Source organism: Choloepus didactylus, chromosome 7 (assembly GCF_015220235.1).
Source record: "Choloepus didactylus isolate mChoDid1 chromosome 7, mChoDid1.pri, whole genome shotgun sequence".
Classification (NCBI taxonomy): Eukaryota; Metazoa; Chordata; class Mammalia; order Pilosa; family Megalonychidae; genus Choloepus; species Choloepus didactylus.
This window is the reverse complement of record NC_051313.1, coordinates 114,763,537-114,788,994: the sequence shown is the minus strand read 5'-3', so window position 1 is coordinate 114,788,994 and position 25,458 is coordinate 114,763,537. Positions and strand designations below refer to the sequence as shown.

At 52.5% G+C, this 25,458-nt stretch overlaps 1 protein-coding gene across 2 annotated transcripts in view; it reads right to left on the bottom strand.

Annotated features, from left to right (window-relative positions):
* Nucleotides 1-25,003, bottom strand: part of CPNE5 (copine 5) — a 94,347-nt gene extending 69,344 nt beyond the window's left edge. The window contains exons 1-3 of one of the 2 annotated variants that reach the window (XM_037843886.1): nt 24,322-25,003; nt 11,240-11,280; nt 10,285-10,331 (exon numbers count right to left, since the gene is read on the bottom strand). In XM_037843886.1, the coding sequence (XP_037699814.1) occupies nt 10,285-10,331; nt 11,240-11,280; nt 24,322-24,416 (183 nt within the window). In that variant the 5' untranslated portion in view covers nt 24,417-25,003. The remainder of the gene's footprint in view (nt 1-10,284; nt 10,332-11,239; nt 11,281-24,321) is intronic. The other variant, XM_037843887.1, reaches the window with a different exon arrangement.
* Nucleotides 25,004-25,458: the final 455 nt, after the last annotated feature.

Here is a 25,458-nt window from a genome sequence, read left to right as displayed (position 1 = left end):
TTTACAGATCAAGAGCCCCTTGAATGAAGGGAAGGCTGGGTACCCTTGGGGAAGGACCCTGTTGCACTGCCAAAAATTTATACTGTTAATCTTCCTCCCAGCCTTCCCCAGGGGGACCTATGGCCTTTCACCAGGGTAACTGTGCATTGGGGAAGAGGAAATGATCAGATATTTTGTGGATTATTAGACACTGGTTCAGAAGTGACATTAATTCTAGGAGACCCAAAACGTCACTCTGGTCCTCCAATCAGAGTTGGGGCTTATGGAGGTCAGGTGATTGATGGAGTTTTAGCTCAGGTCTGTCTCACAGTGGGTCCAGTGGGTCCCTGGATCCATTCTGCGTTTATTTCCCCAGTGCCGGAATGCATAATTGGAATAGACATACTCAGCAACTGGCAGAATCCTTGCATTGATTCCCTGATTCGTGGAGTGAGGGCTATCATGGTGGGAAAGGCCAAGTGGAAGCCACTAGAACTGCCCCTGCCTAGCAAAATAGTAAACCAGAAGCAATACCAGATTCCTGGAGGGACTGCAGAGATTAATGCCACTCTTAAGGACTTGAAGGATGCAGGGGTGGTGATTCCCACCACATCCCCATTCAACTCTCCTATTTGGCCCGTGCAGAAAACAGATGGGTCCTGGAGGATGACAGTGGATTATCATAAGCTTAACCAGGTGGTGACTCCAATTGCAGCTGCTGTTCCAGATGTGATATCATTGCTTGAGCAAATCAACACATCCCATGGTACCTGGTATGCAGCTATTGATCTGACAAATGCTTTTTTCTCAATCGCTGTTAGTAAGGACCACCAGAAACAGTTTGCATTCAGCTGGCAAGGCCAGCAGTTTACATTCACTGTGCTATCTCCGGGTTATATCAACTCTCCAGCCCTATGTCATAATATTGTCTGCAGGGATCTTGACTGTTTCTCCCTCCCACAAGACATCACACTGGTCCATTATATCGATGATATCATGTTGATTGGACCTAGTGAGCAAGAAGCAGCAACTACTCTAGATTTGTTGGTAAGGTATTTGTGTGGCAGAGGATGGGAGATAAATCCAACAAAAATATAGGGGCCTTCCACCTCAGTAAAATTTCTAGGTGTCCAGTAGTGTGGGGCCTGTCGAGATATTCCTTCTAAGGTGAAGGATAAGCTGTTGCATCTGGCCCTTCCTATGACCAAAAAAGAGGCACAATGTTTAGTTGGCCTCTTTGCATTTTGGAGACAACATATTCCTCATCTGAGTGTGCTACTCCAGCCCATTGACCGAGTGACCTGACAAGCTTCTAGTTTTGAGTGGGGACTGGAACAAGATGAGGCTCTGCGACAGGTCCAGGCTGCTGTGCAAGCTGCTCTGCCGCTTGGGCCATATGATCCAGCTGACCCAATGGTGCTGGAAGTGTCAGTGGCAAATAGAGATGCTGTTTGGAGCCTTTGACAGGCTTCTATAGGAGAAACACAATGCAGGCCCTTAGGATTTTGGAGTAAAGCTTTACCATCCTCTACAGATAACTACTCTCCATTTGAGAAACAGCTGTTGGCCTGCTACTGGGCCTTAGCAGAGACAGAACGCTTAACCACAGGCCACCAAGTTACCATGAGACCTGAGTTACCTATCATGAGCTGAGTGCTGTCTGACCCACCAAGCCATAAAGTTGAGCATGCACAGCAGCACTCCATCATAAAATGGAAATGGTATATACGAGATAGAGCTCGAGTAGGTCCTGAAGGTACAAGTAAGTTACATGAGGAAGTGGCCCATATGCCCATGGCCCCCACTCCTTCCACCTTACCTTCTCTTTTCCAGCCCACAGCTATGGCATCTTGGGGAGTTCCTTACAGTCAGTTGACTGAGGAAGAGAAAACTCGGGCCTGGTTTACAGATGGTTCTGCACAATATGCAGGCACCACCCAAAAGTGGACAGCTGCAGCACTGCAGCCCCTTTCTGGGATGTCCCTGAAGGACAGTGGTGAGGGGAAATCCTCCCAGTGGGCAGAACTTCTAGCAGTGTACCTGGTTGTTCACTTTGCTTGGAAGGAGAACTGGCCAGAGGTGCATTTGAATACTGATTCATGGGCTGTTGCTAATGGTTTGGCTGGATGGTCAGGGACTTGGAAGGAATATGATTGGAAGATTGGTGACAAAGAAGTCTGGGGAAGGGGTATGTGGATAGACCTTTCTGAGTGGGCAAAAAACATGAAGATATTTGTGTCCCATGTGAATGCTCACCAGAGGGTGACTTCAACAGAAGAAGATTTTAATAACCAAGTGGATAAAATGACCCGTTTGGTGGATACCAATCAGCCTCTTTCCCCAGCAACTCCTGTCATTGCCCAATGGGCTCATGAACAAAGTGGTCATGATGGTAGGGATGGGGGTTATGCATGGGCTCAGCAACGTGGACTTCCACTCACCAAGGCTGACCTGGCCACAGCTACTGCTGAGTGTCCAATCTGCCAGCAGCAGAGACCCACACTCAGTCCCTGATATGGCACCATTCCCCAAGGTGATCAGCCTGCTACCTAGTGGCAGGTTGATTACATTGAACCACTTCCATCATGGAAGGGGCAGTGATTTGTTCTTACTGGAATAGACACATACTCCGGATATGGGTTTGCCTTCCCTGCATGACATGCTTCTGCCAAAACTGCCATCTGTGGACTTACAGAATGCCTTATCCACTGTCATGGTATTCCACACAGCATTGCTTCTGACCAAGGAACCCTCTTCACAGCAAGTGAAGTGAGGGGATGGGCACATGCTCATGGAATTCTGTGGTCTTACCATGTTCCTCATCATCCAGAGGCAGCTGGGTTGATAGAATGGTGGAATGGCCTGTTGAAGACTCAATTACGGCACCAACTAGGTGGCAATACCTTGCAGGGCTGGGGCAGTGTTCTCCAGGAGGCTGTGTATGCTCTGAATCAGCATCCGCTCTATGGTGCTGTTTCTCCCATAGCCAGGATTCATGGGTCCAGGAATCAAGGGGTGGAAGCAGGAGTGGCACCACTCACTATCACTCCTAGTGATCCACTAGGGAAATTTTTGCTTCCTGTCCCTGCAAGCTTAAGCTCTGCTGGTCTACAAGGCTTTGTTCCAAAAGTAAGAGTGCTTCCACCAGGAAATACAACAATAATCCCACTGAACTGGAAGTTAAGACTTCCACCTGGCCACTTTGGTCTTCTTATGCCTCTGAATCAACAGGCAAGGAAGAGGATTACTGTACTGGCTGGGGTGATTGATCCTGACTATCAAGGGGAAACAGCACCGCAACTACACAATGGAAGTAAAGAAGAGTTTTTATGGAATACAGTAGATCCCCTAGGGCATCTCTTAGTACTACCATGCTCTATGATTAAAGTCAATGGAAAACTGCAACAACCCAATCCAGGTAGGACTACCAATAGCCAAGAAACTTCAGGAATGAAGGTTTGGGTCACCCCACCAGGCAAAGAACCATGGCCAGCTTAAGTGCTTGCTGAGGGTAAAGGGAACATGGAGTGGGTAGTGGAAGAAGGCAGTGATAAATATGAACTATGGCCAAGTGACCAGTTATAGAAACAAGGACTATGATGGCATGAATATTTCCTCCTTGTTTTGTTATGAGTATGTTTGCATTTGTCTGTAAAGCAAATATCTTTGCTTTCTTCTCTGTCTTATCCCCTTATCATATGGCATAAGCTGTACTGTTCATTTTGCTGTATTTAAGTTAAAGGAAATCAATTTTAAGAGCTAATGTCACCCAAGGACTGGCACCCTATTCTGGAGAGATTTAGTGTGTTTCTAGTTGTATACTGCACAGCGGAGTACTGTTAGGCAAAATATATGTCTGTTATTGTTATCTACTTAGAGATAAAATATAGTTTTAGGTGATGTGTATAACTGCCAAGTTGACAAGGGGTGGACTGTGATGGTTAGGTTCATGTGTCAACTTGGCCAGGTGATAGTACCCAGCTGTCTGGTCAAGCAAACACTGGCCTAACAATTGCTGCAAGGACGTTTGTGGCTGGTTAATAAACCAACAGGCTGGTTTATTAAATCATCAGTCAATTGGCTGCAGCTGTGACTGATGACTCACTGAAGGGCGTGTCTTCCACAATGAGAGAATGCAAGTTGGCTGGATTTAATCCAATTAATCAGTTGAAGACTTATAAGGGAGACAGATAGAAGACCTTCACTTCTTTGGCTGACCAGTGAACCACTGCCTGAGAAGTTCATTGAAGTTGCCAGTTCGTTTCCTGAGGAGTTCATTGGACATCTTCAGTGGAGTTGACAGTTTGCTGACTGCTCTACAGAATTTGGACTCATGCATACCCACAGTTGCGTGAGTCACTTTTATCTTATATTCATAGATACCTCTCATTGATTCTGTTTCCCTAGAGAACCCTAACTAATACAATCTCTCTGTGTCTCCGTTTCCTCCTCTGTGAGATGTGGCCAATAACAGTCCCTCCTGCATAGGGCATTGTGAGGATCGAATGAGTTCATACTTGCAAAGGGCTCGGAACAGTGCCTGGCACAGCACTGTGATCTAAATGCTTGTTATCATTGCTTTTGATCTTATTATTTTTGTTGCTATTGTTTTTACCTCCCTGAATTGAAACTGCGCTCCTCTGTGGGCAGCGGCTGGTCCCCCCGTGCATGCCCACCTTCCATCCCCTGGTGCACAGTAGGTGCCCAACACAAACCCTGGCTGAATCAGTTTTGTGGATGCATATTAAGTTGTTCCGAGGAAGATCATTCTGAATATTTAGAGATGAACCTTCGTTCTCAGCTGGTGTTAAAAATATTAGACGGGCTTAGGTTACTCAAAAATAGACTGAGCTCTCCCGGCAGGGAGGTGTGGGCGTGGCGGCAGGGGCCATATGTCCTGCAAGTGGTGTGGGGGTCCATTAGCCAGACACCGAGGCTCCGAGATTCCCATCTCCTCCCTTCCACAGGGCCCTCAGCTAGGACGGCTGCTTGCCTGGTGGGGAGAGGCAGGGATCACCACCCGTGTTTTTCTAACGGGGACTCATAAGGGGCTCCCCATTGTGTCCCTCTTCCCAGAGATACCGCTTCTGGGACTCTTCCTACTGGGCCATCCTGCCTTCCCCAGAACACGCAGAAGGCCCCTGCAGGCCTTGATGCAGATAGTGCTCGATTTCTGGGGCTATAATTACATCTTAAGTCAATTTTCATAAAATGTGGTGACAGATTTAGGTGCTGGGAAGATAGCTTTCTCAGAAGGCACAAAAATGACCCAAATGGTTAAAACCAATTGAAACTCAGCAGTTTGGGGTGACAAGAGCAGCTTTCATCCTTCCCAGGGTCATCTGTGACTTTACTGCAGACCCTGGGTCTGGGCCCAGTCTGGGAAATGGTTGTGCTTGCTGGTGACACCCCTGGCCACGGGGTTATTATCCCTTGGCCAAGACTCCACTACCGGAGGGACATTTTGCTCCCAAAGGGCAGTGAACTAGCGTCGGAGCAGCAGGGACTGGCGCCTGTTTGCTCGCAAGGGCAATCTTCAATCCCGGGGGACTTCTATAGAGACAGTGCTAAATTTTTCTTTAAATACTCCATTCCTGATTCTTTCCTCCGTGGATCACACAGAGAATGAGACAAAGAAATGGGGCCTGATCTAAGTGTATCCTCCTTTTTGCAGAAATAGCTTGAAGGCTGTGCCCTTGAGGCAGCACATGTGGCTGAGTTTTGCCACTTTCACCCCAAGGGCTGGTCCTGGTAAATGAGGTCAGCTTCTCTGATCTCCAGAGACCCTCCCGCTCTGGCCTTCTGACCCCAGGACTCCATCTGCAACAGTCTGACATCCACCAGCCACTGTCAGTAGACCCTGCCTGTATTGCCAGCCACACCTATCTGCTTGCCGTCTGTGCTGGAGAGTCTCTGCTGCCCCTCCAGATCCACTCCCCGCCCTTCACCCTGCTCTCTGCCCTGGGATGCTGACGCGAACTGCATCGATGGACCCTGACCTTACGTCTTCCAGGGGAGTCCCAAGTGCCTTGTGCAGAGGGAGGGTGAGAAGAGACAGAGGTTGCCAGCCCCAGTGATTCACCATCCCTCGCTGGTTTCCCTACTCCCTGCCCACCCTTTGTAACACTCCCCCAATTCCTCAGGACCCTGGCTGACCTGCCTCAGTGCCTTTGCTTACATCACCAGTTGTACCTTCATGCCATGTCCGCCCTCCCCTGCTTCACTAAAACCCAGCTTGACTCATCTCCTCCAAGTGGACATTCGGAATTGGGCTGGAATCTAGCACCCTGATTCTGTGCCCTGAGGCTAGACTTGTCTGTCTCTCTGAAGAATGAGGAGGTGGAGTCAGATGATCCCTGAAGCTCCTTCCTACCGGACCCGCATTTCCCCTCTATTCCATATCATGCTGCCCTCATCCAGCTGGCCTGAGTTGAGTTTCACATTCCATTTTTAAAAAGCCAAAGAGCTGTCAAAATGCTTTAGCCAAATGTGGCATTCTGGATATAACCTCCCCTCCCCTGAACTCCCATTTTATTCTCATCTACAATTCTCTTCTCACTGTTTCCTCTGTTAAGATTATTCACACACCATGCATCTCGACTTCCTGGCTGCAAATTCCCTTTTGGTGAAGCTCTGTTCTTTTGATCCACCTCCCTCTTTACCCCAGCACCTGGTATGCTGCTGAGCACCTCATAAATGCTTATTGTTGTAAATACTGAACGGAATGGGGGGTGGGGGTGGGGTGACCAGCAAGGGCCCAAACACTTTGGATGATAATAATATTTACTGAGCACTAACTATGGGCTAGGCATTTTATGGCCATCACCTTGTTTTGCTCTCACAACAGGCCTCTAGGGTAGCTATTACCATCCCCCTAGTACGTATGTGGAAACTAAGGCTCAGAGAAGTTAAGGGACCTGCTCTAGCTTCCACAGCCAGAAAGGGCTGGAGTCAGTAATGAGACATAGGTGTACGTAACCCCAAGGCCTCCCCCACTTTCCTCCGCTCCATCCTGCCCTCCACAGCTCTCTCCAGACTATGGGTGCATGTGGGGGTAGCAAGATGCAACTCAGACAGTCAGGGACCCTGAGCTAAACGGAGGCAAGTCTCAATTACAGAATGTAATTAACAGCCCACCAAGCAGTGCCCCTCGGAAGAGGCCCTTCCAGAATTTCCTTAATGAATCACTAAGACATTAGCACATTCCTGGTTTGTCTGAAGCTTGGCCAAAAGGCCTCAAAAGTAATTAGTTCACTTAAGTATGCTAAACAGTTCCCTTACAATCTGATTTACACTTTAATTGGCTCAGAGTCCGGGAGAGGGTGAAAAATTAAACTCTTTTCCCGTGGAAATATTTCCCCACACAGTTTAGGGATAAAACTCGCCCCTCTTAGGCCGCTTGCTCCTGCCAAGCCTCTGAGGGAAGCAGGGCAGGGGATTTTACGGCCAGTCCACCAAGGAGAAAAGGGGGGTTTGTTAATCGAGTCTGAGTTATCAAAGCTTTACTGGCTATTCTCATCATGTCGTCTGGGAGGGGGCCCAGTGGGATCCCGGCATTGTGGTTTCGTGGACCACTCGCCTTCCTTCCCCTTTCTGCAGCTCCTCACAGCTGCACCCCACCCTGTGAGCTACTGGGGTTTCCTTCTCTCAGGGGAGACCCCCAAGCAGAGTCTCTATCCAGAGCCCGCAGGCCTCCCTCCGAGGAGCGGGTGGGGATAGGGTGGGAGCAGGGCTGCCAAGCACAGCTTCAGTCAGCTCCTGCGTCTTGTCCCACTCCTGGGCCTCTCCCATCACCATCAGGAAGGAGCTCGATTTCCAGCCACCGCAGGCAGCTAAGAAGGCCACAGGACCCGGCAAGTGCATCCCCACTCCCCGTTGAAGCACACAACATCCTCCCCCCCGACCTTCACCGTCCTTCCTCAACCTGTGCTTGGTGTTACAGGTTGAATTGTGTCCTTCAAAAAGATCTGTTCATGTCCTAACCCCTGCTCCTGTGAATGTGACTTTATTCAGAAATAGGGTCTTTAAAGATGTGATTAGTAAGATGAGGCCACATTGGATTCGGGTGGGCCCTGAGCCAGTATGACTGGTGTCCTTATAAAAACAGGGACAGACAGACGCAGGGGAGAAGGCAATGTGATGATGGAGGCAGAGAGGTTAGGTGCTGCAGCTGCAAGCCAAGGCCCCCCAAGGACTGCCGGCAGCCACCAGAAGCCAGGAGGAGGCCGGGAAGGATTCTCCCCTATGGATTTCAGAGGGGGCAGGGCCTGTGGACACCGGACTTCAGGAATCCAGGCTACGGAGCTGGGAGACAAATTTTTGTTGTTTTAAGCCACATTATTTGTGGTAATTTGTCACGGCAGCCCTCGGAACCTAGTACACTTGGCTAAAGCCTCATCTCTGAGACAAAGGAGGGACAGCTCTTTCTGTTGTTCAAACAGGAGTCAGAGCTGCCGGGACCCCCGACCCCTGACCCAGCTCCCACTATCCTCTCTGCACCTGAAAACAAGCTCCCAAGGGAGATCAGCAATGAAGCAGAGGTGGGAAAGAGACCATGGCCTCTACAGCCTGGTCAGCCGCAGTGGGCCGGGCTCCCTGTCCCCATCCATCCAGTCCTTTAATAGCCATTTCTGAAGCACCTACCATAGGCCGAGCAGTGTTTTAGGTGCTTAGAATATAGCATGAACAAAAGCACCTGCCCTGGTGGAGCTGACAGGTGAGAAGCAAGATAACTAAGTAAACCAGAATATGGCAGACGGTGAAAAGTGATAAGGAGAAAAAAAGTAAGCAGGGAAGGTGAATAAGAGATGTTGGCGAGGTAGAAATACTAGATTGAGGGGCCAGGGAAGGCCTCCTTGTTGGAATCTGAGTCAGATCTGAGGGAAGCTTGGGGCAGGCCACGCAGACATCTGGGGAAAGGAGGCTGGTGTGGCTGAGGTAGGACAAGGTGGGGGCGAGCAACAGGGGATAGGGTCAGTGAGGTAAAGGAAGTTAGGTCACGGGGAGCCTGGCGGCCCACGAGAGGAGGGACAGAATTTGACTTGGGTTTTGACAGGATCCCTCTGGCTGCTGGGTGGAGAATAGGCTGAAGGTATCCAGGAGACCCCCACCTACCACTAAAAGTCTCTGTGATCCCCAAGAGGGGGCCCTTCCGACCTGCCCACTCCTCACACCCTCCCTCACATGGGGCCCTTCAGCCATGCCGGGGCCTGCATGGCCTATTATTATCTTCTTCGCACTCTACCCAGAAGTTGTGCCAGAACAGCTCCTCCTGTGCACCTGAGTGGGTGGCCTGGAGCATGCCCTCGGCCACTCACTCACTCACCCAGCCAAGGTCTGATTGGGTGCTGAGCGCGAGTGAGAACCAGAAAATGAATGAGCCTGGGTCTCTACCCTCTGGAAACATCACTACAGGCCGGTGGAGGATGGTTGCCCCTCAGGATGACCACTTCCCTCCTGTATTCAGGGGCTGGTCAATGTAAGGCATCATGGGAAACCGCCCCAGGACGTCGAGGATGGACCAGCACAACAGGAAGGCTCCCTGGGGAGTGGCACATGAAACAAGAGGGTGGGGAGGAGCTCAGGCAGAGAGGAGGCACGGGAAGCATTGGGAGGAGGGGGCAGATAAAGGCCAGAGGCAGAAGAGCACAGGGGCCCACAAGCAAGGGGCTGTGGGTAGTCAGGTTTGGAAGGACCAGAAGGCACAATGGGGGCGGGTTGGGGAGGCAATGGAATAGAGACAAGGCTGGAAATGTTGGTAGTTCCGGCTACGGAGGGGCTTGGAAGTAAGGGGTAGGACTTGATTCAAAGCAGCGGGGTGTCACTGAAGCTTTCGAGCAGAGGGATCACCTAACTGAAGCCATGCTCATGATAGTCAGGAATCACAGGAAGGACGTGCATGGGTGCCCTGTTCCATCAACCAGCATGGAATTCCTGCTGTGGCTGAGATACCATGGGTGCTAGATGCTGTACCTGACTCCAGCCACCAGACAAGGGCGGTGGGGTGGCGGGTGGGAGCTTCCTGGGTGTCTCCCTCAGACTGAGGGTTCCCTGAGGACACTACTGAGTCCCCCTCTCAGATTTGGGGCTCCCTGAGGTCAGGAACCACCCCTGTATCTTTGTCTCTCCCTGCAACAGCAGGGACATGAGTCTATCCTTTGTGCACACCTTGCTAGCCTTGGGAGCGGGCTGGGGCTTAGAGGCTTTAGTTAGAAACACATCAGGTGGTAGCCCTCCAGACTGAGAGACAGACAGACAATCACAGGCAACATGGTGTTTCCAGAGGAGGAAAGGGTTTGTACCTACCTCCCGCCATTGCTTGTTCTCCATTCCTTGAGTATACATGACGCACACTGTGGGGAGAGGACAAAGAGTTAACGCCACAGGCTGAGAGGAAGGTGGGGGTCCCAGATGAGGAGGGAGCTGGAAGGATGGGTGCCTCTGGAGACTCCAACCTGGAAGGCACTGTGGGGTCTATGGAGGGGGTGTTTCCTGAGACAATAGTCTTGGGTCTAAGAGTCTGGCTCCCAAGCCTGGGCTGAGAGGATTCTACGTGCATCAGTTAATTCATAAGGGTCGGCTTGGTGAAGGGAGCCTAGAGCACAGGTGAGTCTGGAAGGGGCACCCTCTGGGGGGGTGGGAGTGGAGTCAGGGGTCCCCTAACTGTTGCATCTGGGCAGAAGCAGGGGTCTGATGGGTGAGGCAGGTAGACAGGTGGGCCAGATGGAGGACGGGGGGGCAGAGGTGCGCAGGGAAGAGCCTCTGAAAGCTGCACCGTCCCTTTAGAGCCCAAAGCAGCCTCATGAGGTAAGCATGGCCTATTATTATCAGCAGCTCTTTTCTGATGGGGAAACCGAAACTCAGAGGCCAAAACAACCTGCGTAAGGTCACACACCTGAACAGCAGGTGCCTGCTCAGGACTAGAACCCTGGACTCCAAAATCAGTCCTCGCACCACCAGATCACAGCCAGTCGGGGCTCTAAATGTACTGGTTTCCTTGGGAGACTGAGACCCTCTGGCTCCAGACACCCTGACCCACCCAGCTCACCCCGTCATGCTGGGGCTTCACAAGTACTGGGGCTGTGAAGGGTCAACCCCCTCCCCCCAGTTCTTTCTCTGGGTGGAATCAGCAAAACATTAAACAGCCTTTAGGCACGTGGAACACTACCTGGCACGTAGTTATCGCTCAGTAGTTAGCTGCTGTACTTAGTGGTGATGTTGTTATTATTGTTACTAGTGTAATTGTCAGAGTGGGACTTACGTGGGTCAGACTTGGAGAACATGTCTTTGTCCAGGAGGTTCCTGAAAGAGGGGAGAGGAGAGTTAGCAGGGCCCCGAAGAAGGAGGCGGCTCAGGGCACTCAGGCTGTTCCCGAGACCCAGAGGCTGCCTCTGGCCTGGCCTCAGGCAAAAACAGGATGGGAAGGAGGCTCCTGCAGCCTAAGTTTATTAAGCACTCATTAAAAGCCGAGCTCTGACTGGTCCTGAACAGTCTTCGAGCTGTGCTCTCTGCCTCCCACCCCCTGCTCCATCACTAGGCAGGCTCCCGCTGCCCTGCTGCCCTGGATCCTGCACCCGCCACGCTCCTGTCAAACCCCAATCTGTCCAATGTTTTGGAAATTCTCCTCTCACCAATTATCGGTCTTTAAAAAAAAAATTAAAAATCAAGCAATCAAAACTTATCCACCCAGTGTCCCATTTTCTCAGGGCTCTACTTACAGCTGATTTATTCAATCTCCTCATCTGTGGTGATGGATTAATGAATTATACCTTCCCCGGGGGATGTGTACACATTCAAACAGGGTCCCTCTGTGGTCAAGGTCAGAGTTAACAAGTGGCCCCGCAGCAAGATGATGCACATATTTGGAAATGGAAAGCTCTTTGAGCACTTGTTAAACCCCTCTTGCCCCCTCATTGATCCCAGGTGATGGGTTAGGCTGTGCACTGCTTTGCAAATATTAGCTCCCAACTCTCATGCTGCTATGCAAGGTAGAAGTTGGAGAGGTATGGAACCATCTTACAGATGGGGAAGCTGAAGCTCAGGGAGATCAAGCAAAGGTATCTCTTACACATCTGGTGTCCCTCATTCCACAGTGACCTGCTGCTGTCAAGAAGCAGAACAGCCCAGTGGAAACTTGGTCTCCAGCTGGGAAGTAACTGTTTCCTCTTGGTATCAACTTTGCAGGTTGCTGATGCCCATATCTTCTCAGCCTTCACAGTTCCTGGGCACACACATGGATTTCCTCATGTATCTGCTTTCTCCTTGGGAGCTTTCTCTGGCAGGAAGGCTGCAAGTACCAGGAAGTTTATGCTCCCAGGGGCAGCCCTCAATCAAGGACGGGCAGGTATTGGGGATAAATATCCAGCTTGCTCACTCCCCCTGGGGACAAATCCAAGGGGTTTCTACACAGAGTCCCAGGGGGTCCCAGCAGGACTGCTCCCCTCCTGGAGGCTGCTGATCCTTTCCCAAACAGCCTGAAAGTCAGACTCCCTCCATTCCCAACCATCTGAGCCTTGTCCCCCAAGGGGTCCAGTCACCTTCCTTCTTCACGCCCATAATCCCAAAGGGCCCCTGTACACCTTGAAGCCCTTTTCCCAGGGAAGGGAAACAACTGACACTGCTCTGTGTTGCTTTCTTATGCCCAACTCCAAATACCAGAGTTAGACGGAACCTTTGGGATCATGTGTTCCACCTTCTCTGTGAGAAGGGGGGAAACAGGTCCAGAGCGGGGCAGGAGCACCATGCCCACAGCCAAGCAGTGGTAGAGCCAGAAAGGTCTAGGAGACATTTCCCTGAGTCACTGAGGCTACCAACATATCTGGACAACTTGACCCCCCCAGTCAATTCCACTGCCCAGGCCCATCACTCTGAAATGGGAACCAGAGATGGAACGATCAAGACAGACAGATGCAGCAGCAACCTGGTGCCAACATCTGGCATCCTCTGCTGTTTGGGAAGGTCCCAGATCGTGCTCACGAATCACCCCAGCTCCAGTCCCCAAGCAGATTCCCAGGAGAGGGACCCCCAGACAGTCTGGGGAAAACCATCCCCTGGAGAACTGGCACCCCATCCCCCTCTCCAGTCTCTCCATTCAGGGGCCTCTCCCAAAGGCAGCCACTCCCAGCCAGCCCGCCTGACCCCTGCTCCTCGTTACTGCCCCACTGCTTGTCCCCCACCCCCTCCACCAGACCCGCTCCCAGCCAGCTGTCACTTTGGAAACCATCTGATAAACCTCCAAATCCACTGCAGAGAGCCTCAGATGAAATGATACGCCATAGGCAAGGCAGCTTTGAAAAGTAGGCAGCAGGTGCTAAACGCAAGAAATGCTTTTATATGCTCTTTCACACTGGGGAGGGCTGACCCACAACAGGGCTGACCTTCTCCTGAAGTGGGCTAGGTTTGGGGGCAGGGGTATCTGCCTTGATTCAAACAAAGGACAAAAAGCCTCAACCCCAAAGATGACCCTACAGTGGCAAAACCCGAGGCAGCGGGAGGAGAGTAATAAAGTGTGTGTGGTTGGGGGGCAGGGGAAATTCTCTACTAAAGCAGGGGCTGAGGTTTATCTCCGAATTCTATAATGAAATTCTATAATTACATAAAATCCTAGAGTGTTCAAGCCGGAAGGAACCTCAGCGGTCACCTTTTCCAACTCCTTTATAAATCAGGAGATCCAGAGAGGGAGCATCAACTCCTCCAAGGTCTCAGTCAAATCCAAGTTTGGGTCTGGAACTCAGGTTTGGTCATGTCTAGGCTGGAGAGAAAGAGTGAGACCATGGATTTTGGCCGAGGTGTGTGTGTGTGTGTGTTGGAGTCTCACCTTCAATGTGAAGCCAAAGGGGGCTTCTCTTGGCCCTGCCCACTGCCCTCTTGGCTGGAATAAGAAATAGAATCCAGTCACCTAGCTTCTAGGTGGCTCCTGCCCAGTGACCTCAGAACTCTCCCTGAGCCCTGGGGTGTAGATCACCCTGCCCCTGCACCAAGGGTAATGCAAACCCTCTGTTCTGTCCAAATCCTTCCTTCTCAAATCTGCCTTCCTTGGACACAAGCCAGTAACCATCCCTCTCTCCTCCCCTGAGCTCTCTCTGGGCTGCAGGTAACACTCTGGCTTGTAGGAACCCCTATTACTGTACTCAGCACACCCTGGGCTGTGAAGATTGTGGGTGCATCTGTCTCTCATGCTGGCTGTGCACCCCTCCAGGGCAAGGACCCCACCACTGCCACAGGCCAGCCTAGCACATGACTCGGAGCAGGGGCCTGGAGAATCTGATGAAGGAAGGAAGATAAAAGAGAACGACCGGACTGATGAGGCTCTGGTCTCCCCCCACCTAGATAGACCACTTTTATATTGTTGGGTGTGATGGTGAAGCACATGAACTCTGCAGCAGACAAGCTGGGTTCACATCCTGGCTTTGGACAGTTTACTTGGCTTCCTTGTGCCTCGGTTTCCCCATCTGTCACTAAAAATAGGTCTACCCTCAGAACTGCTGTGGGGATGGGATACGTGGAGCACCTGGGACACAGCCAGGCTCATGGATAGGTTAGTCATCATCACCCAACAGTCACTGTCCTGGGCTATGCTCAGGCTCACCTGGGGACAAGGGAGAGGTGGGGTGGGCAGGCCAAGCCACCTCCACTCTGGCTGGGCCAAGGAAGTCCACCCCCAACACACACTCCTAGCACCCCACTCTGAAGGGTTTGTTGAATTCCCCCCCATTGGGAGAGCAGCCCAGCCCACATCCCAGCCTCTGCCTTCCTTTCCTCCATCTCGGCCTTGAGAACCCTCTGCCCCTTTGCCCAGGACCCTGCACCCATACACCACCCTGTCTGACCCCTCACCTGGTCCACATTGCCCCCATCCATCCCTCACCCAGCTGCCTGTCCTGATGGAGAAAAGATGCAAAGACGTCTCAGGGCCAGCTGCACCTCCATTCTGGGCTTTGGGATGGTGGCTGCACCCCGTGAGCAACGGCACTCACATTCTGCAGGAATCACCCCTGTCCCTGTTGTAAAAAGGCAGATTCTTGGGCCCTGCTCCCAAAGTCTGGAGCCTCCTTGGGAGGCTGTATTTAAACAAATGCTGCCCTCCTCCCCACTGTGTTTCTGATGACAGTCCAAACACCACATGCTGAGCTACTAGTCCTGGGGCCTCGCCTCCCCCACTGAAGTCAAGCATGGCAGCACTTGAAGGCTCTTACAATGCAAAGCACATTCTCCCAAGATCTTCATCCTGATCCAGGAGAACAGGGAGGCTCAGAGACCGTGAACGACTGGCCCATAGTCTCACAGCCAGGAAGAGGCCGATGGGGGAGGAAACCAGGTCTTCCGCCCCAAGGTGGGGCCCAAACCACAGGGGCACAGGACCATAAATGCTTTTTCTCCACTATCTGTCTTTGGAGAACACAAAGAAATTTTTTCCAACAGGCAAAATGTATTTTTTCCCCCAAAAGAGCACAAAACCCTTTAGCTGTCCGCATGGCAGCCTGGAGCTTTGCTTGTTTTGTTTCTTAAATCAAGTCCAGGGAAACAAAGCCCAGGGCTCCTCTCCTCCCAGTTCTCCCCCAAAGAATCATCTCTAATTCAGTGGCAGTGAAACAAAGACCATCCACATGGCTGAAAAGTTAGAAGTTGCAGAGGTCCAAGCACTGGTGCTAAAGGATGGGACCGGAGGGTAACACCCTTCTACCTGGGTGCAGGTAAGAGGTGGGTTCTCTCAGACTGAGGTGGGGACACAGCCCTGCCCCCAGGGAGCCCCAGTCTGAGGGGGACACATTTTCCCCTGAGGAGCTGAGATACCGGGTGTAAGTGACCATCACACATCCCTGGCTCTACCTAAAGTTCCTAACTGCTGCATGGGTGCCCTGGGCAACAACTCTCTGGCTAGTTTCTCTCCTTTGGCAGCACAGAAGGAAACACTTTAAGAGCACTCACCCACCTCTCCTGGACCAGGAGTCCTTAATGGGGACCACAGACCCCCGAATCTGTAAGCCAAATGTGCCACATTGGTACATAATGGATGCATTCTTTTGAAGAGCTTTTATCAGATTACGAAGAGGTTCACGAGGCCAAAAAGGTTAAGAAACGATGGTTTCTCTTCTTCCCAAAGCCCCACCCTCGCATCCCTCCAGCCTCTGGTGAAGGAGGGAGGTAGGGGAGTTGAGAACACAGGCTTAGGCCCTCTGGATGGCCAAGTCACTTCCCTCTTTGTGCTTCCGTACCCCCTCTATTTCCACCTGCCAAGTGGGGGGAATACTAGTCCCTCCCTCCTAGGGGTTTTCTGAGAAGAGTTAATCTTCACCAAGCAGTTAAAAACGGTGTCTGGCAAAGAGTAAGCTGCGATTCCATGCCCGGCATACAATAAGTGCTCAGTAAAGTCCTGTGGAGCATGAACTCCAGGGATGGGGAGCCCGTCTTTCCTCCTGCTCCCTAATGCCCAGCTGCGCCTTCACCCATCACTGCCCAGCCCTTAGCATCCTTCCTTGAGGAGAGCAGACAGGGGACCGGTCAGCCAATGACAGAGAGAAATGGGATCCAGAGGGATCCCACAGAAATCCGTGGGCCTGGGGGGCCGGTCAGCAACAACCCATTTCTCTATGCAGCAGCTCAACACCAAATATCTGGCTAAGCCCCTAGATGCAGGCAAAGGGAGTGGGGGGATGACATTAAGATTCTAATCTGAGCCCAGTCTTTTGTCAGGTCCTTAACCTGAGACACAGTATTTATCCACATATCAATGCCAGGAGGTAGCTATCACCCCCATTTTATAGGAGGGTGGTGTGCCCAGTGTCCCCCAGCTTGTCAAGGAGGGCACTGAGATTTGAACGCTGAAGCCTGAGCTCATTTGGAGGTGCCAGGGGACCCCTTGCACTTCCAAAACCAGGATCTCCAGAGCCCCATCTGGGCCAACAGTGCTACCCCCCCCACCTCCACTTCCTGCCCCCCAATCTCATGAGTGCTGCTCCAGGGCCTGAACAAGAACTGGTGGGTTTTCCTTCTCCTCCTGCCCTGCTCCTGGTCCTAACAGGCAGAAGTAATCTGAGGAAAGGAAGGGAGGGAGCTGGGGGGAGAGGGACTTGGCACCCAGCCCCTGGCACTCACCCATCTCCCCTTTCAGATCCCGTTCCTTACCCACATGCACTGTCTCCCTGCCAGGCAACCTCACCAAGGTCTGAAAAGCAATTTTCACGTGGCTTAAAGAACTCTCCTTGGTGGGGCTATTTCCATTTTTATTATTAATTATTGTAATAATTGTCCCTCCCATGGCTGCATGGCCCACGGAGGAGAGCACGGGCACTGGCCTCAGATGCATCCCGGCTGGAATCCCCACATGGGCACACAGTAGTACTGTGACCCTGGGCAAGCTGCTTATTATCGACTTCCTCATTGGTGCATGGGGTCACATACCTGCCATGTGGGGTGGTTGTGAAACCGATCGCTTAAAGCAGAAATATAGGAATCATTCTGCATTACTCCCTTTCCCTTACATCCCTCCTGTCCCCTGCATCAACAAGTCCTAAAGAGTTCCACTTCAAAAACACATCCTGGATCTGCCCAGTCTTCCCCAGCCACCATCATGTCTCACTTGGACACTGCAGTGGCTCCTGCCAAGCAACATGCTTCAATTCCACCCCCTCCCCAAACCCATTCTCTTCAAAGTAACTAGAGAAAAAAATTTAAGAGGTCAATCAGATCAGTTACTCCTGTTAAAGTGCCCTCCTCCCCACTACCCACCAAATGCTATTGGAATAATAAACCAAACTCCTTAGCACGGGCCACAGGCCATCATGTATACATACCCCCCATTTCCTCTCTGACCTTGTGGTGGTGTGGAGCTAGGTACCCTGGAAAAAAGTGTTCTTAAACTTAATCCATTCCTGTTCATGTGAACTCCTGTAAAATAGGACCTTTCAATGAGGTTATTTCAGTTAGGGTGTGGCCAAGCGGAATCAGGATGGGTCTTAATCCTATTATAGCAGGCCTTTTAGGGAAGCTCCAGAGACTGAGAAAGTCAGGGGGAGCAGCCAGAAGCTGGAAGTCAACGGGACTGAGAAGCCAGGAGAAACTGCCATGTGCACTGCCATTGGCAGAAAAGCCAAGGACCAAGAATCAATGGAAGCCAGCCCCAGAATGCCGTGGTCTTCTGGGGAAAAGCACTGCCTTGATGAAGCCTTGATTTTGAAGTTCTCCTAGACTCAAAACCATGAGCCAATAAATTCCATTATTTAAACCAACCCATTACATGGTATTTGCTTCAGCAGCCATGAAACTAAAACAGACCTCATTCTCTTCCATTTCCCCTAATGGTAACACTGCTCAGCCACACTGGCCTCCCTGCAGTTCTGCAAGTATACCAAAGTCTTTCCTGCCCCAGAGCCTTTGCACTTGCTCTTCTCCCTACCTGAATCACCCTTTCTTCAGATCTTCCCAGAGCTGGCTTTCTCATCTTTTGGATCTCAGCCTGGCACAGAAAAGACCCAATAGCAAATGAAGATCAATATCAATTAGCGAATGACTGAATCACAAGTGTCCGATAATTGATACTATTATCATTGTCATCATTATTAAGCTTACTTAACACATCCCAGCCTACACAGAACTTACAGACATCATTTCTTTTGTCTTCATAACAATCCTATAAGACGTGGACAGGACCAGTATTTCCCGCATTTTAAGGATGGGAAACTGAGACTTAGAGATGTTAAATGACCTGGTCAAATCTTAGATACGGTAAGCCAAGAACTGCACTGACTTTCAGTCTCCCACCCAGGATTCTTCAATACCCAAAGGCATGATGCTCTCCTAGTGGGACCTCTGGGTAGTGTGAGGCCAGCAGAGGCAACGTCAGGGCACCTTGCAGTACTCTGGAACCACACCAAGCGTGGGGGTGGGGGGACTTCTTTTCTTTCCCCGGAAACTGGCAGGAAGAGAGATAGTCAGGGGTCCAGCTGAGCTGCACCTGGAAAACCTGTCCCCAGTCACCTAATGTTGGCTGTCCACTGACTGAAAGAAAATCTCAGGAGCCAGTTCTCAGAGATGCCAAATGTTAGGCCCCTTCCAGCCCCAGCTAGTTCAGTAAATCCCTGGGGCCACTTGGAAAGTCCCCTTGTGGCAGATGCCATGGCTACCCACCCAACAAGCTTCCCCTACTCTCTTTCCACTAACAGAAACCCAAATTGGTTCAGGTGTCTCATGGAGAGCCCCTGAAGTCAGGAAAGGTAGGACTCCATCCCTGGTCTAGGGGTGGACATGGGACCCAACTTTGGCCATTGAAATATAAGGAAAATCTGCTGAAAGATTTCAGAAGGGATTGTGCTTAGATAAAAGGAGGCTTTCTAAGAGAAGATCTGTGGCCTGCCTCCTGCTTTCTATCATTGACTGTGTGGTTGTGATTTCTGGAGCAGACTCAGTCATCATCTGACAATGAGGCCCACCATTTGGAAGATGGCAAAGTGGAAAGATGGTTGGGTCCTTGATGACAAAGAGAGCTGACAAACCACTTTGAAACCACTGAGATCACCTACCTCCAGATCCATTGTTATTTGAGAAAAATAAATGCCTGTATCAGATTTTCTCGTACTGACAGCTGAAATATGCCCAACTGAACCCAACTGCTCCATCCTCCAGAGTATTCTAGACAGCCTTACTCCTCCATATCCTTCCAACTCCTTCCTTCCAAGACTAGGTCACCTCCAGTGATGGCCATGGGTTTGGGCAGTGAAGATCATGGGCTGGGGGAAGAGGTGGGATGGTGAGCTCCCCCCACATGGCCTGGATTCCATGGAAGGCTGGCTGTCACCCTAAGACTCTTACTCTGGTCTCTGCTCCTTGGGGATTTCTCCAGTCCTGGGTCCACTTCCCACAACCATAAGCATCACTGAGCAAGGATGGCCTCTCCCAACCCTAGGAAGAAAGAACCTACCTCTTTGTCATGCCTGCCATGGTTGGTTACAAGGCCCCTGCCGTGATCCCCATGGAAATGCTGACTCTCAACCTCAAGAAGTCCTCAAGGCTTTGAAGTCTGAGGAAACTGAATTTGGATCCCCCCTTCAAAACATCCTAGCCGTGTAACCTTGGGCAGGACCCTTAAGCCCTCTGAGCCTTGATTTCCTAATCAGCAAAATACTACTATCCAGCTTGCTGTGAGGTTAAAAAGATAATTGTGGTAGGCAGAACTCTAAGGTGGCCCCTGAGGTTCCCACCGCCCAGGGTACACATCCTGCATAATTCCCTCCCCTTGTGCATGGGCGGGACCTGCGACTGGGTCGTCACCGGTGATGAGCTACATTACATGTCAAAGGTGCTTGGACATTTGTGCCTGGGATCACCGCGATTTCTTTCACTTTATAGAAGACTCTGTCACAGCAGGTGGGGGAGAAATTCTCCTCCTGGCTCTAAGAGGTAGGCTGCCAAATTGTGAAGGGCCACGTGGCTAGGATCCGAGGGCGCCCTCTAGGAGCTGAGAGTAACCCCCAGCCGACAGCCAACAAGAAAATCGCGGACCTCAGTCATATATACGGCTTTGAGCAACTGCATTCTGGCAACAGCTGGAATGAGCCTGGCAGGGGTCCCCTAGCCCCAGATGGGAATGCAACCCCAGCCGACACCTTGATTTCAGCCAGGTGAGACCTGAGCAGAGAACCCAGCTTTGCCCGTGCTGGACTTCCGATGGACAGACACCGTGAGATAATAAATGGGTGCTGTTTTAAGCCACGAAGTTTGTGATAATTTGCTATGTAGCAATTGAAAACTAATAATATAATAATCTCGGGTCAAACCATATAAAATTTCTATTTTAGTGAAAGGTCAAAAGCAGCCGAATATAGGCAATTTAATTGATTCAGTCTGATATGGATGGAAAGTTGGTTGCCTAGCCTATAGGAGGCGCTCAGTAATTACCGCTTTTATTATTCCCCAGGCTCCACTAAACTGTGAGTGTTTAGGCACATTCAATGGCCAAATGGACCTCTTTAGCCTCAGCCTGGCTTTGACGGCTGCCATGCTGCTCCCAGGCCCCTCCCTCCCCAGCACCACCCTCCGGCTGCCCGTCAAAAGAAAGCCAAAGCCGTCAGCGCTGCCTCACATCCTTCTGAGAGGACCAGGGCAGCACAATGCCAATTGGAACAGACAGTGGAAAATGACATCTTCATGGCAGAGGCAACAGCTGCCCCACCAGCCCCATTCCAGCTGAGTGATTCCAGCCTGCCTCTGGGTCCCCTACCTGCACCCCCCTGCCTGACGGGTCTTGGGGGCCCCACCATGTGGAATCGGGCCCTCAAACCGAGGCGCTGCTTCTCCAGCAGGTCCATGCTGAAGTGAAAAGGTTTCCTGTTACTTAAAAAATATAAGGCACTCTTTCTAACCAACACACTGGTTGGGATCCCTGCATCTGACAGTGCACAGAAACCTAAAAAACAGTGGGGCCCTTGGGGCACAGGACACTGGATGGGAAGGTTTTGATTGTGTCTGCAGGTCAGTAAACAGAGCCAGGAAAGGTCTGGAACAGACCCTTTGAAGAAGGCACAGGGCAGGAACTCCTGCAGCTGCAGGGAGTGTCAGGAACCTTTTGAAAAGCAGAAGGGAAGGGGAACTGGAAATGGGCATTCCTGGGGCCAGAAATGGCAACTCATGATCTTTTCAGAAACCTGGCCCCCTCAACCCCAGCTGCCTATCCTGGAATCCTGTGGAGTTCTCATCCCATCAACCCCTCTGCCATCCTGCTGCTCCCTACCCTCCAGTGGACATCACACAGATGCTCGGGGCAGGGGAACACCACAGCTTCCTCTCCAGGGGTCCAGTGAGCACTGACCATGGGGGTGGGGGGCTTGACCCTCATGAATCAGTGACCATGGAATGAGGATTAGGCTTGAGAAAGCCACCTTGCACATCTTTACTCCTCTCCATCCTCCCCTCCCCTCCTCCTCCTTCTCTTCTCTGTAGAACCCAGATAGTTGGACCTGGTTGAGGCAAATGGGTAGATCTGCAAGTTCAAGCTCACCCAGATCATTTGTCTCCTTTCCTCAGTTCCAGGTGACTCCTACCTCCTCACCCCTCCCCACCAAAACCTACTTCCCCACCCCCTGGCTTTTGGAAGGTCAGACCCTCCTGAGGCTTAAGGATCATGTCCCCTAAGAGGGAAAAGACAACCAGAACCACATCCCCCAGGAATTCAGCTGCACCACTAGGTCCCTCTTAGGCAAGAAGTGTGATTCCTTTGGACATCTTCACTTTCAGAGACCTAACAGGAGGGACCAAGTACTGCTGCATTAGGCTGATCATCTTAGCTGCTTATTGAGCACCCACTGGGTGCCAAGCAAGTGTAAAGTAGTGTGTAGGCGCTTCACAGTCCTCTAATGCCACAAGTTAATTTTTCCGTTTGTCAAGAGCTGTGTGCCATGCACTGTTCTAAGCAGATGTACAAAGTGGCTCCGTAAGTAATGTTGTTCTTTGTTACGCACGTGACAAGTGGGGAAAACCAAGGTTCAAAGTTTGCCCCAAGTGGTGGAGCAAAGACTCCATTTCAAGATAACTGACTCCAAAGCCACCGTGCCATCTGCTCTCTGTCCTCTCCCCACTGGAGTAGATGGTTCCTGGGTCTACAGAAGCACTCGAATGCTTACATAGCTGCTTTGGGTAAGGAGGGATGAATCTACACACCTGAGATGGCTTAAAAGGCTTAGGTTTCAGTATGTGAGTGATCCTGTGGTCCAGTACTCAGGGTCCAGGGGACACAGAGGACAGTGATTCGAGTTGGGTGTCTCATGGGTAAGAAGGATGCCTGGAAGTGGTGAGCATGAGACCAGGCTATCCAGGATGGGAGGACACGATCTGGCAGAAATGAAGGAGTGAAATCTGGATGGGGAATGGGCTGTTCAGAGGTGGCTTGGAGGCAGGACAGATCCCAGATCCGGAGACAACTCTGAAGACGACAGGCATGACTGAAGGCCAGGAGGGAGCCTCAGGCACGGGATGTGTGCATACAGGAGAAGGGAGGGCAAGCTGTGGCAGCTGCTGATGGCTGAATGGCTGAGGAGGTGGGATTGGAGCTAATGGGCCATCAAGAGTCTCCCAGCAGAGCAATAGCAAGATAGAAATGGTGTTGGGAGATGATTTTGACAGCACTGTGTGGGACCGTAGGGGAGGCACATAGGAGCTGTCACAGGAGCCCCTTGGAGGGCCTGGCTCTGGGGAGCAGCTATGCCTGACCTCACCTCCACTGGCCCCCAAGTATTCAAGAGAAGTTGCCCTAGATCCCTCCCTCTCTCACAACCCAGCCCAGCCCCTCTGGCCTTACCCAAACCACCCCCGCCCCAATGTCACACTTTGGAAGATAGAGTTGGACAGTCACAAAAGATGGATGGAGAGTCTGACCAATGGGTGACCTGGAAGAGACTGGGGTGGGTGATTTGGAACACAGGGCACAGCCAGGGCTCTGGAAATGTGGTTGGTCATTTAGGGCAGGGGGAAATCTCCTGGGAGAGCCTCAAGGTGGGCTATGCCTGGGCCACCATGCCCCTCACAGTCCCAGCCAGTCTTCCACAGGGACCCTAGGGCAGCCACAGGATGACTAGAGAAACAATTCCCCTGCTCATCCCCCTCACTGCCTGGGGCAGCTGAGAAGTTACCCCAAAAGCCCGAGTGACATGACCGAGGATTTGGGAGTGGTAGCCCACAAAAATACTCCTCCCCTCCCCTGCTGGACTCACTCCTTTGGCTTAAAATTTGGGATCCAAGTTTCTGTTGTTTAATGGTGCCTCTTTACGTTGTTATCAGTTATCCACAGCTCAGTAGGGACAAGTCAGTCTGACCCTTTTCCAGGAGTTGGTTCTGTTGTTACTGGAGATGAAGGAATGATTAGAATCCTGGGGTCTAGGAGGGTAAGTGGGAGGGGAGGAGAGGATAAGGGTGCTGGGGCAAAGTAGGGAGGAGGAGAGAGGAAAGGAGGGCCCAGAAGGGAGAGGCTGGGCACGCCTGGAAGAGATCCGGACAGATCACTCCTAGATTTGAGGAGGGGTTGATGAGACAGCCTGCGCGGAGACCCTGGTATAGAGTCACCATCTCCCTCTCCCTCTCGGGCGCCTCAAACCCTGTTCCTGGGTCTCCCTCTCTCCTCAAAGCAACAGCCCGGAGTGTAAACTTTCCGGGATGTGACCCCAAGCCTAGCTACCCCTCTCCGCTGTCACCACCCGCTCGCCTGAGTAGGGGCTCTTGGCGGACCAGCACGGGGGCGTCCTGGAGGCAAGACGCAAGGAGAGGCGCTGGCGAGGAGGCAGAGGGTCGGAGAGGCGGGGGCTGCGGGGCTTCGAGTCCAGGGGCGGGGTCGGGGGACGCGGCCAGAGGGCGGCTCACCTGCAGGACACGGTGATCTCCACCTTGGTGGCCGGGATGCTGCCCGCCAAGGAATCGAACTCGCTCAGCGACGCCATATCCTCGGCTCGTTCCATAGCCCACCGCGCCCCCACCCCAAATCAGTCAATCCCTGCGCGATTCGCGCCTCCTCCGAAGCCACTGGCGCCCAAGGCTCTCCCCCAACTCCGCAGCCGGGGCCGGGCGGTAAGCAGAGAGAGGAGCGCGGAGAGGGGGCGTGGGAAGTGAGAGAGGGGAGGGAGGCGGAGGGAGCGGGGGCCGCGGAGGGAGGGGGGGGGGCTCGTGCGACGCGCCGAAGAGGCTGGGGACCCAGCGGAGAGGGGCTAGGTGCCCAGAGGGCTGGGGGCACGGTGGGGAGAGGCGGAGAGGCACCGGAGAGGCGCGTGGAGAGGGGTGTGGGAAGAGGGGCGTGCGGCGGGAGAGAGGTAGAGGGGGTGAGGAGACCCGGAGAGGGGCGTAAGGGGTTGAAGGCGCCGAATGGGGCGCGGGCAGCGGGGGTGGCGGGGCGAGGGCAGCGCGGAGCCCGGAGCGCCGGAGCTGCGCCGCCTATCGCTGGGTCTCCGGGAGGGCGGCGGCGGAGCTGGGGAGGCGGCTGCGAGTGCCACCTCCTCGGCTGGGCTCCGGCTCCGGGGCGCCCCGGCTGCGGGAAAATCAAATCTGCCCCAAGCTGCCGCCTCCCGCCACCCGGCGCAGGCTGCGTGCCGGGTCCGCGAGCGCCGGCGGGGGCACCCGCAGGGCCTGGGGCGGGGCCGCGGGCGGGGTCTGCGCGCGGGTGGGAATGTGTCCGCGTGAGCGTGCGAGTCTGTGTATGTGTGTGTGTGCGTGGCGGGCGTGGGGACGCGGCTCCAGATGCTGGAGCCCTGGAGACTGACAGCCAGAGAGGGTTCCGGCCCCGCATGTTTTCATCTGTTCCAACCCCAACCCCTGGCAGGGGTCTCCACGTTGGGGGAAGGGGTTGTGTGAACCAACGGGCGCCTGTTGGAGGAGGGTCTATGCAGGCGGGGTTGGGGAGGGTCGTGTGCAAAAGAGGAACCCCCACCCCCACCCCCAGGGTCTTGAGGGGTCTCTACTGACTGTGCGCCCCACAGGGAGGCGGGTCTCAGTCTAAAAACGGACTTC